The sequence below is a fragment of the Mastacembelus armatus genome, chromosome 4 (assembly GCF_900324485.2).
Source record: "Mastacembelus armatus chromosome 4, fMasArm1.2, whole genome shotgun sequence".
Taxonomy (NCBI): domain Eukaryota; kingdom Metazoa; phylum Chordata; class Actinopteri; order Synbranchiformes; family Mastacembelidae; genus Mastacembelus; species Mastacembelus armatus.
This window is the reverse complement of record NC_046636.1, coordinates 6,186,866-6,200,618: the sequence shown is the minus strand read 5'-3', so window position 1 is coordinate 6,200,618 and position 13,753 is coordinate 6,186,866. Positions and strand designations below refer to the sequence as shown.

Below are 13,753 nucleotides of genomic sequence, written 5' to 3'. Positions count from 1 at the left end.
TTGAACTTTTTGGCGTTAATTCTAAGCGGTATGTGTGGAGAAAACCAGGCACTGCTCATCACCTGCCCAATACAATCCCTACAGTGAAACATGGTGGTGGGAGCATCATGTTGTCGGGGTGTTTTTCAGCTGCAGTGACAGGACGACTGGTTGCAATTGAAGGAAAGATGAATCCGGCCAAGTACAGAGATATCCTGGAAGAAAACCTCTTCCAGAGTGCTCAGGACCTCAGACTGGGCCGAAGGTTCACCTTTCAACAGGACAATGACCCTAAGCACACAGCTAAAATAACAAAGGAGTGGCTTCGGAACAACTCTGTGACCGTTCTTGACTGGCCCCGCCAGAGCCCTGACCTAAACCCAATTGAGCATCTCTGGAGAGACCTGAAAATGACTGTCCACCAACGTTCACCATCCAACCTGACAGAACTGGAGAGGATCTGCAAGGAAGAATGGCAGAGGATCCCCAAATCCTGGTGTGAAAAATTGTTGCATCATTCCCAAGAAGACTCATGGCTGTACTAGCTCAAAAGGGTGCTTCTACTCAATACTGAGCACAGGGTCTGAATATTTATGACCATGTGATATTTCAGTTTTTCTTTTTTAATAAATTAGCAAAAATTTCTACATTTCTGTTTTTTTCTGTCAAGATGGGGTGCTGAGTGTACATTAATGAGAAATAAAATGAACTTTTTTGATTTTGGCAAATGGCTGCAATGACACAAAGAGTGAAAAATTTAAAGGGGTCTGAATACTTTCCGTACCCACTGTAATGAGCGCCTATAAATTTGTAGTATATTATATAATGCTGACACATCACCTAAAGTTTACATCACTGTGAACATTATTTTATTTGCCTGCTTTTAGTGTTGCCAGAGTTCTTTGTTGTTTCAGTGCAGTTCAGACTAGTCTGAAGAGTGTCTCAACACATGCATGACTGCATATAAAAGGCCTGGTTTGGCTCTTTTTGAAAGTGTCTGTATTTTTTCTTGCAGAGATCTCTAACCTGCTGGTTGTCACTAAAGATAGAGCACCAGCCCCTCAGACACCCATGCAGGAGAGTCAGCTTAGTTTCCACCGCATTCTCAAAGAAGAGATTGAACAGGTATACTCTCTTATCTTCATGTATTTCTGTGGTGTCACAGCAGTAATGTAGTTCTTCTTACATTGCTGCAGATGTAAAGGTTTAAGATGTAAAACTGTTTTTTGTGATCCCTGCTGTGTTAATCAGGAGGAGCACCTTGGCCTGGGCACAAGAACCAACATCTACTCGGGCACACTGAGGGTGAAGAGTGAGGAGGACGAGGATGTAGGTTATTCATCCTTCCAGGAAGTCAAAGTGGTCTTGAAGGTGCTGGGTTCTGGACATAGGGATATTTCCTTGGTGAGACACAGTAACACTGTTCTTATGAGCACTTTGTCTACATCAGTTCTATAACATTTAACTATGCTGAAACCTGATACTCATTGGCAGTAAACTGTTTCAAAATCAGAGCTTAAGGGTTTCAGTAATGTGCTATGGAGTCATCTTTGTCTTTCTGTTGATAGGCATTCTTCGAAACAGCCAGCATGATGCGACAAGTGTCCCATAAACACATTGTACTGCTGTATGGAGTGTGTGTCCGCCATTTGGAGAGTAAGTGCATATGAAGTGTGTGGGCACAGGAGTGTATGAGGATGTGGTGCTCAACATTTTTACATTTTTATTTCATTTTTCAATTTGTGTCACAAGATATCATGGTGGAGGAGTTTGTCCAACTTGGACCACTGGACCTGTTTATGAGGAGACAGCAGAGTCCACTTAGTACACCATGGAAGTTCCAGGTGGCCAAGCAGCTGGCCTCAGCACTTAGCTACTTGGTAAAACAGGAAGAAACACACACATATAAACAAATTATAGGACTGGTGTTACATTGGATGATTATAGACTAATACATTTTCTTTATTGTTTGTGTGTGTGTGTGTGTGTGTGTGTGTGTGTGTAGGAGGACAAAAAGCTGGTCCATGGCTTTGTGTGTGCTAAGAACATCCTGCTGGCCAGAGATGGACTGGGCACTGATGAAGGAGGACCCTTCATCAAGCTCAGTGACCCAGGAATACCAATCACAGTACTCACCAGAGAGGGTGAGCACACAGAACATAGTCACATACTCCTGTTTACTAAAAGTGAAACACAAACGGTTACAAAATAGCTACCATGGAAAATTTCTCAATAGCTTCTGCTTTCTTTCCCACTCAGCTTGCAGCTAACTGAAAGTAAAACCAAAATGACACATACAATATACTGAATTTATTCAAAACTAATGGAAAACACACTGGTTGTAATTTCTTTTGTGTGCTAGACCCTCTAGACCCTATCTGCTTTATGTGAAATGCAAAAGAAAAAAAGAAAAACCCAATTTAAAAAAAACAAAAGATTTCCAATCAAATAGATTGGCAGTAATAGGAGATTGGCAGTAATAGGAGTAATATTTGTCACATAATACACATTGCACTAGGCACATTTCCCTTTCAGACAGTAATTTGGTTTATAAACGCTGGATCTGAGTTCAGGGAAGACATCTCTGCAAGGACATTTCTCAGATTGCCCAGTTCCCCTCAGATGACTGCCTCATGTTTCTGTAGGTCTATTAGAGATAGAAGTTGGGAGATGTAAGAGAGTGTGGCTGTGCAGATGGATTGCCAACGCACCAGACAGACTGGAAATGTTTCTGTGGAAATGTCCATTGCTCTGCACCCTTAGGAGTACTCCTCCCTCACTATTTGTTCCCAGAACTCTTAACATTTCTTCTTCTGTCTCCATCAGTTTGCTGATCAGTCAGTCTTCCAGTTACACATCAATGTCCTCCTATATAGATTTGTTTGAACACATAGTGGATAAAGTGCTTTGAAACCCAGTGGGAGTGCTTTTCCTTACTTCCCAGCAATCTCTGATCATTGCTCTCAAACCCTCAAATCCATCCTGTGCTTCCTCTCTTTCGTTTTGCTGTTTTTATTTTTCCCCGTTACACTCCTCCTCCTTTTTCCCCGAGCATCACTCATGTTCTGACACACACCCTTTATCTGATATTAAAGAATATGTTGTTGAGTAAGCTCATGCCAAGATTTTTTTAGATGCATTATGTCAACATTTTAAGCCAACTACTTGTCTAGTCATTCTGCCAGACCTGCTCTGCATTTTACTGAGATAAATGTGGTCACACCTGAATTGTGACTTACAAATAGTATTTTAACACATGGGACATCTATGTGGACAAAGTGATCATGCTGACCATCTGTTGACCAGTAACAGATTTTATTTGGACACAGTGGAAAAAACATGATGTGCAAATAATACATGACCTTTTAAGTTGGCATGGTGAACTTGGCAAACAATAACTTCAGCAGCTACTGAGCAACATTTCATAACAGTTTCCAATATTCCCGTATTCACTCTTGTGTTGGCTTGTCTCTACCAACTCAAATTTCTGCTACTTTAGCTACTAAATGCTTTTTTATATTCACCAGCTTCTTGCCTGCTGTTTGGTGCTGAACAGGTTGTGTTTTTTTTTTTGGCATTTAAGAGCATTTTTCCACTGTTTGAGTGAAACCCGCACTATAGGAGTGGTGATAGTGAATCAGAACAGTGGATGCGTGGGTAAGACAGCTAAACACTGAGCTGAAACTGATTATAAAACTATGTGACAAGTTGATTCTCTGAAGGTTCACCATTAAGAGCTATCCCTTTCACTTTTTTCCATGTTGTCATTTGATATGTTATCATATTGTTAGTTATAGCCTCTTTGAAGAGCACAACTTTTGTAACAATGTACCTTGTTGCATGTTGAATGTGTGTGTTTATTGTTCTACAATATCTTAAGTGAACTAACTACAAGTTCTGCTGTTTTGCGATCTCTGCAAAACAGCAGGGATCTGTCTTCCAGGACAGAAGGAAATGCAATAGATATGGCATATGGAGAGAAGTAAAAAGTGTAGGAACATTGCAGTATGATGAAACAGAATGACATCGTTGGGTAAATAAATGTAGGTGTAGAATATGTAAATGTGGAATATGATTCAGATGAGATGAGTCACTTCCAAAGTGTTGGCAAGCACTGTTAGGATCAGTAGGACAATGTAATATAGATGGTTTTATATATGGTTCCTTACTTATTATGGTGTTTTGTGTAAGACAGTAAATGAAGGGATGTTTTCTTTACGTGTCATAGGTAATATTCCTTAAAAGTCAATTTGCCTTTGAGAGTATACTTTCTCAAGGCATAGAAAATTAGCTCAAGCGTATCTATGTTCTACAGTTCACGCATTAATCATGTTATTTTTATTTACACACCATGTGACTGTAGCAATGCTTAATACATTTACTGTTGCTAAAAACAACATTTGCCTCTGCAGAGTGTGTGCATCGTATCCCATGGATTGCTCCAGAGTGTGTGAAGAACTTGTCTGCCCTAAGTGTCGCAGCTGACAAGTGGGGTTTTGGTACCACTCTGTGGGAGATCTGCTATGATGGAGAAGTCCCACTCAAAGAGAAGAAACTCACAGAGGTATGGGGCCCACACAAGCACTTCCCATGAATCTGTGTAATTATCTATACATCAAAACTAAACCTGTCTGTGGTTTCTCACTTTCTTTCTCTCCATTCCCTTTTCTTTCTTTTTTTTTTTTTTTTTAACATCTGTCCACTACCACACATCAAAAATCACATGAATGCTGTTTGCATGCACCTCCTCATTCATGTGTATGTCACTGTGCTGAGCAGAAGGAGAGGTTTTATGAAACAGAGTGTCAACTGGCCACCCCAGACTGCAGAGAACTGGCTGAACTGATGACCCACTGCATGAACTACGACCCCAAGAAGAGACTTTTCTTCAGGGCTATCGTCAGAGACATAGACATGCTTGAAGAAAAAAGTATGTGTGAGGGGAATGTGTGTATTTACATAAAATACACACATTGGCAGTGGGTACAAATATGAAGTAAAACCTAAGGCAACATCTTGTTTTTGTAGTTTCAGCTACACTGTTGTCATTTTGTGAAGCTCTTCTGCAACAAAAATATACAAAAATTTAAACCACAATCATACAGTTGAACAACATTGAAAACTGTCTGTGTGCACACTACAGTAGAGGTTTAAGCCAGTTACAGGTTAAAAAATGTAAGGCAGTTGTCAGTTACAGAATGAGCTGAATGTTTTGCATGTTTGATGTCTCACCTAGTAGCAGCCTGCTAAGCAGTGCGAAGAGAGTTGTTTACTCAAGTCCAATGCTTATGAGGAAGTTCACTGAGTGCATCATGGCTGATCTGCCCCCAAGCCGGGCCCCATGGCAGCATACACTGTTCTTCCACCTGCTGGCCAGAATGGCATACTGCAGTTAGCCCTACTAAAGCTGAAGTTTTATACCACACACACCACAATGTTAAAGTCCAATATAGCAAAATAACAAAATCTACTGAAATAAAATATCAACTGTGACTTGGGCTAAAAAATATGGATTAAAATTTTTAATCCATAATGATACAGAATATATTTAGCATTAAAAAAAATGGCCAACTTCAAGTAGCCCTTTGTGTGGAAACTATAGCAAGAGAACAGTTACATAACCACAGAAAATTCTGGTGAAAACTTTGACACTGTCAACCACAGTAGACTTCCTATGATGCAAGCGTGCTTATGTTGAAGAAAAGACTTAATGTATTTTTTTATTTTTCCATTTGTCAGACCCGTCTATCAAGCCCCAGCCTACTCCAGAGGTGGACCCAACTGTGTTTGAAAAGAGATTCCTGAAGAAGATCAGAGACCTGGGAGAGGTAAACTGTCCCTGCTGTTTTTTTCTGTTTCTGTGTAGCAGGTCTTACTATTTCTAAGATAGTTTTAAATGCACAAAACAACTTGTCCACTTGTTCTGCATGCTCCACATTAAATCTGAGCTTTAATGCATTTAGTACCGAATGTACTGTGTGCGCTTTGGTAATTATGTGTACTTACTCTGTCAGGTTACTAGTATTAAAATGAGTGTAGTGAGATTTAACTACTACAGTAGTTAAAGAAACTACAGTAGACAGTATTAAGCAAAAGCAGATGCAGAACTGACTCTGGAATTCAGGTGGTGGATAAGAAACAACTTATGCCACATAGGAGGGTTACAAGGAGACTAGAACTGTGAAGGTAAAATTCTGCTCATCACACAGGGCCACTTTGGTAAGGTGGAGCTGTGTCGCTATGATCCTCGAGGAGATAAAACAGGCGAGATGGTGGCAGTGAAGTCACTGAAGCCTGAGAACAGAGAGGAGCAGAGCAACAACCTGTCGAGTGAGATTAACATCTTGAAGGCACTCTACCATGAAAACATTGTCAAGTATAAGGGCATTTGCCAGGAGGAAGGTAAGACGGAGAACGTGTATACACAGAATTTCACACAAACACTAATCAGTGGAATCAGATGAAGACACAAAGTCTGAAATGTATTGTTGGAGCACTGCAGTCACTTAGAGGCACAAGCTGGGGCCAGCATGTATATTTAGCCCCACACGCAATTGTTCTCTACAGCACATTATTAGCATCAATATCTGACTGTATTTGTGTATGAATCTGTTTGTAGGTGGTCAGGCCATTAAGCTGATCATGGAGTATCTTCCACTGGGCAGTTTGAAGGAATACCTGCCCAGAAACAAAAGCAAGACCAACCTCAGCACCCTGCTGAGCTACTCTATGCAGATATGCCAGGTAACACAGTTTTAGACATTCAGACCTATTTCTTCAGAACTTAATACTTCATTTAATGATGAACAGTAAAACACCAGCCACCAGTACTTAGCCTTTAACCCCTGACCACTTTGTGTACTTTGTGTTTTGAAATGTCTTAACACTTCCCCTGCAAACACTGGTGGATTCCAAAACATTAGTCAAGTGTTTGTCACATTATTTGATAATGATATGAATAAACACTGTTTATTCATTTATTGTGTTGTTGTTAGCTGTCAAAGGCATAATTCTTATAGGCCAAAAAGATCCCAGAAAAATACCCAAGTACTGTTCTGGTAAACTTAAAACTTAAAATAAAACTTAATGAGGAGGTACCATTGACAGTTAAATAGTGGAAGATTGATGCAACATAGCTGACAGAGATATCAGCAAAATTGTGACAAACAACAAGCCAACATGACTGGCAGTGCTTCAGGTTTTTCACTTATTATACGATGCATCAGGTATTCTAAACTATAGTCTGCTCTTCTCCTGTCAGATATAGCTTTGTTTCCAGCCACTGAGTCAGAATCACATCAAGGGTGCATTCCAGTCACCCTGAACTAGTTACAGTTATCCTAATTTTTTTTTTTCTTTCTTTTTCAGGGAATGGACTATTTGGGATCCCGAAATTACATCCACCGGGACCTGGCTGCCCGAAATGTGCTGGTGGAGAATGAGAGGACGGTGAAGATCGGAGACTTTGGTCTCACCAAGAGCATCAAGGACAACGAGGGATATTACACCGTCAAGGATGACCATGACAGCCCTGTTTTCTGGTGAGTCAGGAGGAAGGAAAGGAGATAGTCAGAACACTGTCTGTTTTTACTCTCTGACTCAACTGTGATAGCTGAAATGTCATTGCTAAGAAACTTGGCAATAGGAAGGAGATAATAAGGAGGTTAGAGGAGACTTGATGAAACAGGAAAGATACAGAAAGAACTGATTTCAGACAAACAGTATATGACTGAGGAGAGAAATACTATGTAGAAATAGTACAAATAGTGAGCCATTCAAGCAAATGGTGAAGGGATTTCATTTACAAATCCTTTTCATCCATCAAGTATTGAATTAAAATTCATTGTTCATTGAATTAAATTGAATCTGCTGTCACCTGACATTTAACAGTGAGGTGTAGTATTTTTTCAAGCAGGCTGGATTTATGTAAGTTATTTCAGAAAGTTGTCAGCCCTGTTTTTAAATGCTTTGGGTAGCAGATTTTATTGATAATGGTTAAGTAAAAATCCAAGACTAAAATAACAAAGTATTCAGACTTTTTAATTCAGGACTTTGTAAAAGCCCATTCATAGGTTGTTGTGATATTATAGTTGAAAACTGAGGAAAAGGTTACATTAACACAGAAAGTGGACGTGAATTCATGCTCTCACCTTTCTTGTATTTCAGGTATGCTCCAGAGTGTCTGACGCTCTGTAAGTTTTACCTCGCTTCAGATGTTTGGTCCTTTGGGGTGACGATGTACGAGCTCATCACCTACTGTGACTCCACCAAGAGCCCAATGACGGTCAGTATGCAGTACTTTCCTTAATTTCTTCACTACTTCTAATCCGTGTTGTATATTTTTAAAAGGCTGGCTGATAACACAGTAAATACACTTAGTACATACTGTACTAGTCTCACAGAAGTAAATGTAATACTTAGACACATACAGTCATTTGTATGTGGCAGATGGTGTTGGTCTTTGGCCAGACGGGCAGATGACAGCAGGAGCTGTGTCCAGTCTGTGCCAAGGCTGACAGTTTATCAAGAAGCTCTTTCATTTACATGAGGCTTTAACTGCCACTGTTATTCTGATTGACCTGTAACTTTTATTGGAAGGCAATTAGCAAAGATTTGCACAGGTCAGGCTAAAAAGGGGAAAAAAATGCTTTAGTAATGTATATTTTTATATATCCCATCTAAATCAAAATGGAGCCACTGTTAAATGAATAGTGTTGCATGTTTTTGTAACCCGTTCCTGTCTGCTCCCACACAGCTCTTCCTTGGTATGATTGGTAAAACACAGGGCCAGATGACTATCATCCGACTGGTGAAGGTGTTGCAAGATGGGAAGAGGCTGCCACGTCCTGAGAACTGTCCTGAGCCCGTAAGTGTCATTTTCATAACCAACATTAAAAACAGGACAAGACATTAATGACAGGGACACAGTTTAGATGTGGTTTGAAGAATTAGCTTTATTCCCAAAAGGAAAGCAAACAAAATGACTTTCAAAGCAGCAGATTGTACAAAGAGTAGTAGATTTCAGTGGAGTGGCTATAGCTCAGGTAGTAGAGCAGGTTGTCCACTAACCAGAGAGTCAGGGGTTTGATCCCCAGCTTCTCTAATCCACCTGCTGAATTGCCCTTGGATGTTGCACTGAACCCTCAGCTCCTAGTGGCTGTCTCGTCAGTGATATTGGTGTGACTGTGGCTAGATGGGAAATAGTCTGAACCTCATCCTCATTTGGATTTTCTTGCTGCGTTTGTGTGAAAACCCAGCAAGTGTTAAACTCAACATCCTGTCAGGAAGGAAACAGAGCAGGTTCCACCCTAATTCTGGCTCCATGCAGGGCATTTGACAGAAGGCTGGAACATGAATAAGAAGTCACCATCTTAAACAGTAGCAGCAGCAGCTCATATTCAGTGGCAGGAGAGGTTAACAAGGTGGAAACAGAATTCTTACAGGCCATGTTGGGTTAGTTTCAGTTTCACTTCACTTTGTTCAGTTATTCATGTGTTCTGATGATTTGTTTTTTGTTAACTTTACATTTGATAACTATGGTGAGTGATCAATGGGTCTATGAAGTGAAATCAATGACAGTAACATTGAAACATTGAAGCTGAAAAGTTGGAAATATGAGTGTGTAAAATATGGTTTTAAAACTCAGACATTCAAATATTTGTTTGAACCCTACTAACACTTACTTCAGTCTTTTCAGTGTTACAAATTATCTTTTAACTTTGCTTCTCAGACACCAGGGTGTTAAATCCCTGCTTTTAGAGATGTACTTTTTAAAATCAGTTTCAATTCTGCTTATTCTAGCTGTTTTAGCAGGGGAAAATGACACCGACACTGGCAGTACTGAAAATATGATTTTAAAACTTAAATATGACTCAAACATTTGAAAGTTTAAATGTCTGGAAAAAATAGCACCATTTCTAATCTTACAACTTGGTGTCTTTAGTGTTCATACTTGGATTGCAGACATTCAGCACCTGACGCTTCTCAGTTTAAGTTCGTCTCTGAAGCTGCACTGACAGACCATGGGGTAGCTCGCAGATACTCAGCCAATCATCTGGCTTCTACAGAAATGTCTAAAGCCAATGAGCTAAGAGGGATCCATCTAAACACTGAATAAAGTGTGCCCGTTGACTCAGCTGGAAATGAGGGGCCTGTAGTATAATTTGTAGTTTTGTACATTTCAGCTATAGCACAAAGTAACTGAGGAGATGTCTTTGTTTTTTCATTTAACCAACAGTTGTTAGTCGACTAAGAATAATGCTAACAGCTAGCTAGCACTTGCTAGCAATAACTCTAGGTTCTCATAACACTCAGATGCCTGCTGTTAAACAGCTCAAGTGTTTAAATCAACAAATTGGAATACATGTGCCTAAGTTTCCAGCTACAACAGGAACGCCTTCCATGCATTGTGTTTACGGTATCCAACTGTATTTATTCAAGTCCATTGTGACCAATGAAAATAGATGTATCCTGTTAGCTGATTGGCTTAAGAGTTTTTTTTTTTTTTAGGAGCCACATAACTGGCTGAGGATCTGTGAGTTCCTGCCCACATCTTTAAGGGCAGCTCTCTTTCCCACATCTTTCCTGGTTTAAAACACAAAGAGCTGGCAAATCTGAGCTGAATCTCTTAAAGCAGGGAGCTGAATGTCTGCAAAGCAAGTTTCAAAACTTTGAACATACACATTTTCATTTTATTTTAGTACTATTTTTCAGTTCAAGAAACATTTTCAGAGCTTCATTTTTTCTTGAAACGGATTGTGCTGTTAAAACTAAGTCAGCAATAACAGATTTAAAAAAATCTTTAAAATGAAATAATTTAAGCATTTTTTCAGACATTTAAATATGAACTTACTCACCCTATTCACCACCTGTCTGTCCTCTGCAGCTCAGGGGAGCACCTTCAAATCTCTGGCCCTCTGCAGCCCTGCTACCAAACAACTAATAGATGTGGGATTCAAAACAGTTTTACTTAGAGATGCAGCCAATCAGAATCAGTCTATGTAACTACAAAGTTTACTAATGCAAACGCATCTTTAACAGCAGAAGAAAGGTTGTCTATGTGCTCCAGAATCAAACTGTGTAACCTCTTTTACCCATCACTCAGTTGTTACTGTCGGTCTGAGCACTAATGTGGAAAGAGAAGTCCCTGCAGCCGCAGTTTGAATGTTACTGATGAACTACTCACGTCTCTCACTCTAGGCAGCCTGTGTTAACAGCTGTAATCTGATCTATTTGTGTTTGGCAGGTGTACGACCTGATGCGTAGCTGCTGGGAGCAATCACCCGACAGGAGAATCACCTTTAAGCGACTGATCGAAAAGTTGACCACAATGCAGCAGCTCCAGCCACAAAACGAATTCTAACCCTCCAACAGTTCAAGGCTCTGAGAGCGAAGTGGATTTGCAGGGGAACTGATGCAAACTGCTGGACTGACTCCAGAGCAGCATCCAGTTTACTCAGACACAGTTGGGACTTCTACATCCATGACTGTTAGTTAAAAGGACTATCATTTACTGTTTTTATTTGATGCTCTTCTTTGTTATGTCGCCGATAATTACTCTTTTCAATTACTGTGGATGAAACAAGCCAAATCTCGTAGCCCTAGCCGATGCTAAACATGACTTACAGCTTCCAAATGACTTCAGTGTATCTAAGCCATTTATCTGCCTGCATTGTGAGTTAAACTCAATTTAAACTCATGGACTCACCGCTCATATATAACATGCTCCAAAGGCCTTATAATTTTGGGTGGACCTGAGGCTGATATCGCCGTCATGGATGAAAGCTGGAAAAATGGAAACTAAGCAGTGAAAGAAGCTGTTAAATGCTCACTTTCACACATTTAAACTGTTTGTATAACAGTTTTCTCATGTTAAATCCTGGAGAAGTGCATGGATGGATGGAAGAAAGGGATGCAAATTAAGATAGTGAAGAAGTGGCTTTGAACTTTACAGAGGTGTAGTGATCTTTGACAAATGTTTCGATTTTCTGTTCATGATGTGCAAATGCAGTCAGTGAGATCTGGCATTAATCTCAAACCAGTAATTAGTCAGCAGTACCTTTTCCACTGTATTGTTTTAAAGTCAAAACTTTTAGTTATTCAACTAAAAAATAATTTATTGGAAACTGTTTTGTAGCTGTCAAACATTCATTGGCTCTAGTTTGTTTCTTTATAACAGGAGCATCATTTTGTTTGGTTTGACCATATTTGCAGATTACTGACTTTTAGGAGACATTTTAAAGATGACAAACTAATCCACAGATGATTCTTCATGCATCCTAAATTGGTTACGTGTGTAATAATAATGGCTGCCTAACATGACCACAAAAAGGATTTTTTTTTTTTTTTTGGAGAAGCAGTCTGAGCTGCATTTGCACAGGAACAGAAAAGCTGCCATATATATTTTGTTCATGTACATGTTATGACTGTCTAATGATGTTTTAAATGGTTTCTTCCTCTTGCAGATTCCATTTTGAAGAAAGATTGAAAAATTTTGCACTGTTAATTCCACCCACCTCAGATTTACAAGGTCTAGTATTCGAGGCAGTTCAGTTCATATTGTAATTCTAAAATAAAGGGCCGCCATGCATGTGGTTAATTATGCCTAAGTCCCTAAATATACTGTAGCACTTGTGTTAAACATGTTAGGTGAGGAGTGAGTTTAGTACCTGTGAGAGACACTTGAGGGCAGCATCACGTCACGTTCCCTCTACTGTTTTGTAGCGTTACACTCCTCAAATCTGTAAGAGCCACAAATATCCAATGAAATGGGTGTATACGCTAAACAATACACAGTAATGCAAGAAAGAGCCAGTTGACAGTGGTGCAGGACTGAATGTGGAAGATGATGGTGCAAGGTTTGAAGAGAGTTTAATTAGTGATTTCACTGATTATTCAATGCTGTTCGGTATTTCCAGTTAAGATCTCAAAAATAAGTTATTTCTTTCAGTGATGTTTGTGCATTTTATTTGTAAGATTTTCTTTTCAATTTATGAAAACATTTTTAGCCAAAAGCCTACTCATATGAATTTGAGTGTATTTTACAGTGTCTGTGTATATGTAAGGTTTATTGTTTAAGTGGAGTTTTTTTTTCTTTTTGTGTAGCTGTAAAATCTGTGACCTACATCACAACTTGAAAAATGGTCAGTCCAGCGTATTAGTAACTGGCTGTTGCTATAAATGTCAACAGGAAGTAATTAGGGAAAAAAAAAAAAGTAGCTGTAAGGACAAAGTTGCGCTTCAGTCCACATTTTATTTAGGAATGTAAAAGACAATTCCTTCTGCTCAAAATAAGAGAAAAGAAATATATATATATATATTTTTCAAAATATAAGACAAAAGTATGATTATGGAAGGTAAAAGTATCCATAAGTACACAATGAAAAAATAAATAAAATCACTGTTTATCAGGTTGTGTCTGTGTCAGCCCAAATGCAGTATTATTAACTACTGAAAACACTTTGTTCTATATATTACAATTGTAAGTAGGCATGCTAAAATTGCTCTAGAAATACCGTATTCACAGTAAAACAATATCAATGTCAGTGTGATATAAAATTTTGCAAAATCTACAGTATATTTCAGGTCAAAAAAATCCACATAATATTTCTATTCTTCAAAAGCATAAACTGTTTACAAAAATCAAGAAGCACAGCAAAACCTAGATTTATCTACAGCCATTAAAATGTATTGCAAAGCTTTGTGATCAACACACACACACGCACACACATTCACTACTGCAAATCCAGCCTCACCACTGACCTTGTATAATAAT

At 39.1% G+C, this 13,753-nt stretch overlaps 1 protein-coding gene across 1 annotated transcript in view; it reads left to right on the top strand.

Moving 5' to 3' along the window:
* Positions 1-13,392, top strand: part of jak1 (Janus kinase 1) — a 35,655-nt gene extending 22,263 nt beyond the window's left edge. The window contains exons 12-25 of the mRNA XM_026323810.1: positions 995-1,104; positions 1,231-1,383; positions 1,548-1,635; positions 1,732-1,859; positions 1,985-2,123; positions 4,392-4,543; positions 4,759-4,909; positions 5,719-5,807; positions 6,189-6,381; positions 6,599-6,723; positions 7,348-7,520; positions 8,146-8,263; positions 8,735-8,845; positions 11,225-13,392. Of these exons, the coding sequence (XP_026179595.1) occupies positions 995-1,104; positions 1,231-1,383; positions 1,548-1,635; positions 1,732-1,859; positions 1,985-2,123; positions 4,392-4,543; positions 4,759-4,909; positions 5,719-5,807; positions 6,189-6,381; positions 6,599-6,723; positions 7,348-7,520; positions 8,146-8,263; positions 8,735-8,845; positions 11,225-11,341 (1,847 nt within the window). The 3' untranslated portion in view covers positions 11,342-13,392. The remainder of the gene's footprint in view (positions 1-994; positions 1,105-1,230; positions 1,384-1,547; positions 1,636-1,731; positions 1,860-1,984; positions 2,124-4,391; positions 4,544-4,758; positions 4,910-5,718; positions 5,808-6,188; positions 6,382-6,598; positions 6,724-7,347; positions 7,521-8,145; positions 8,264-8,734; positions 8,846-11,224) is intronic.
* The last annotated feature ends 361 nt before the right edge of the window (positions 13,393-13,753 follow it).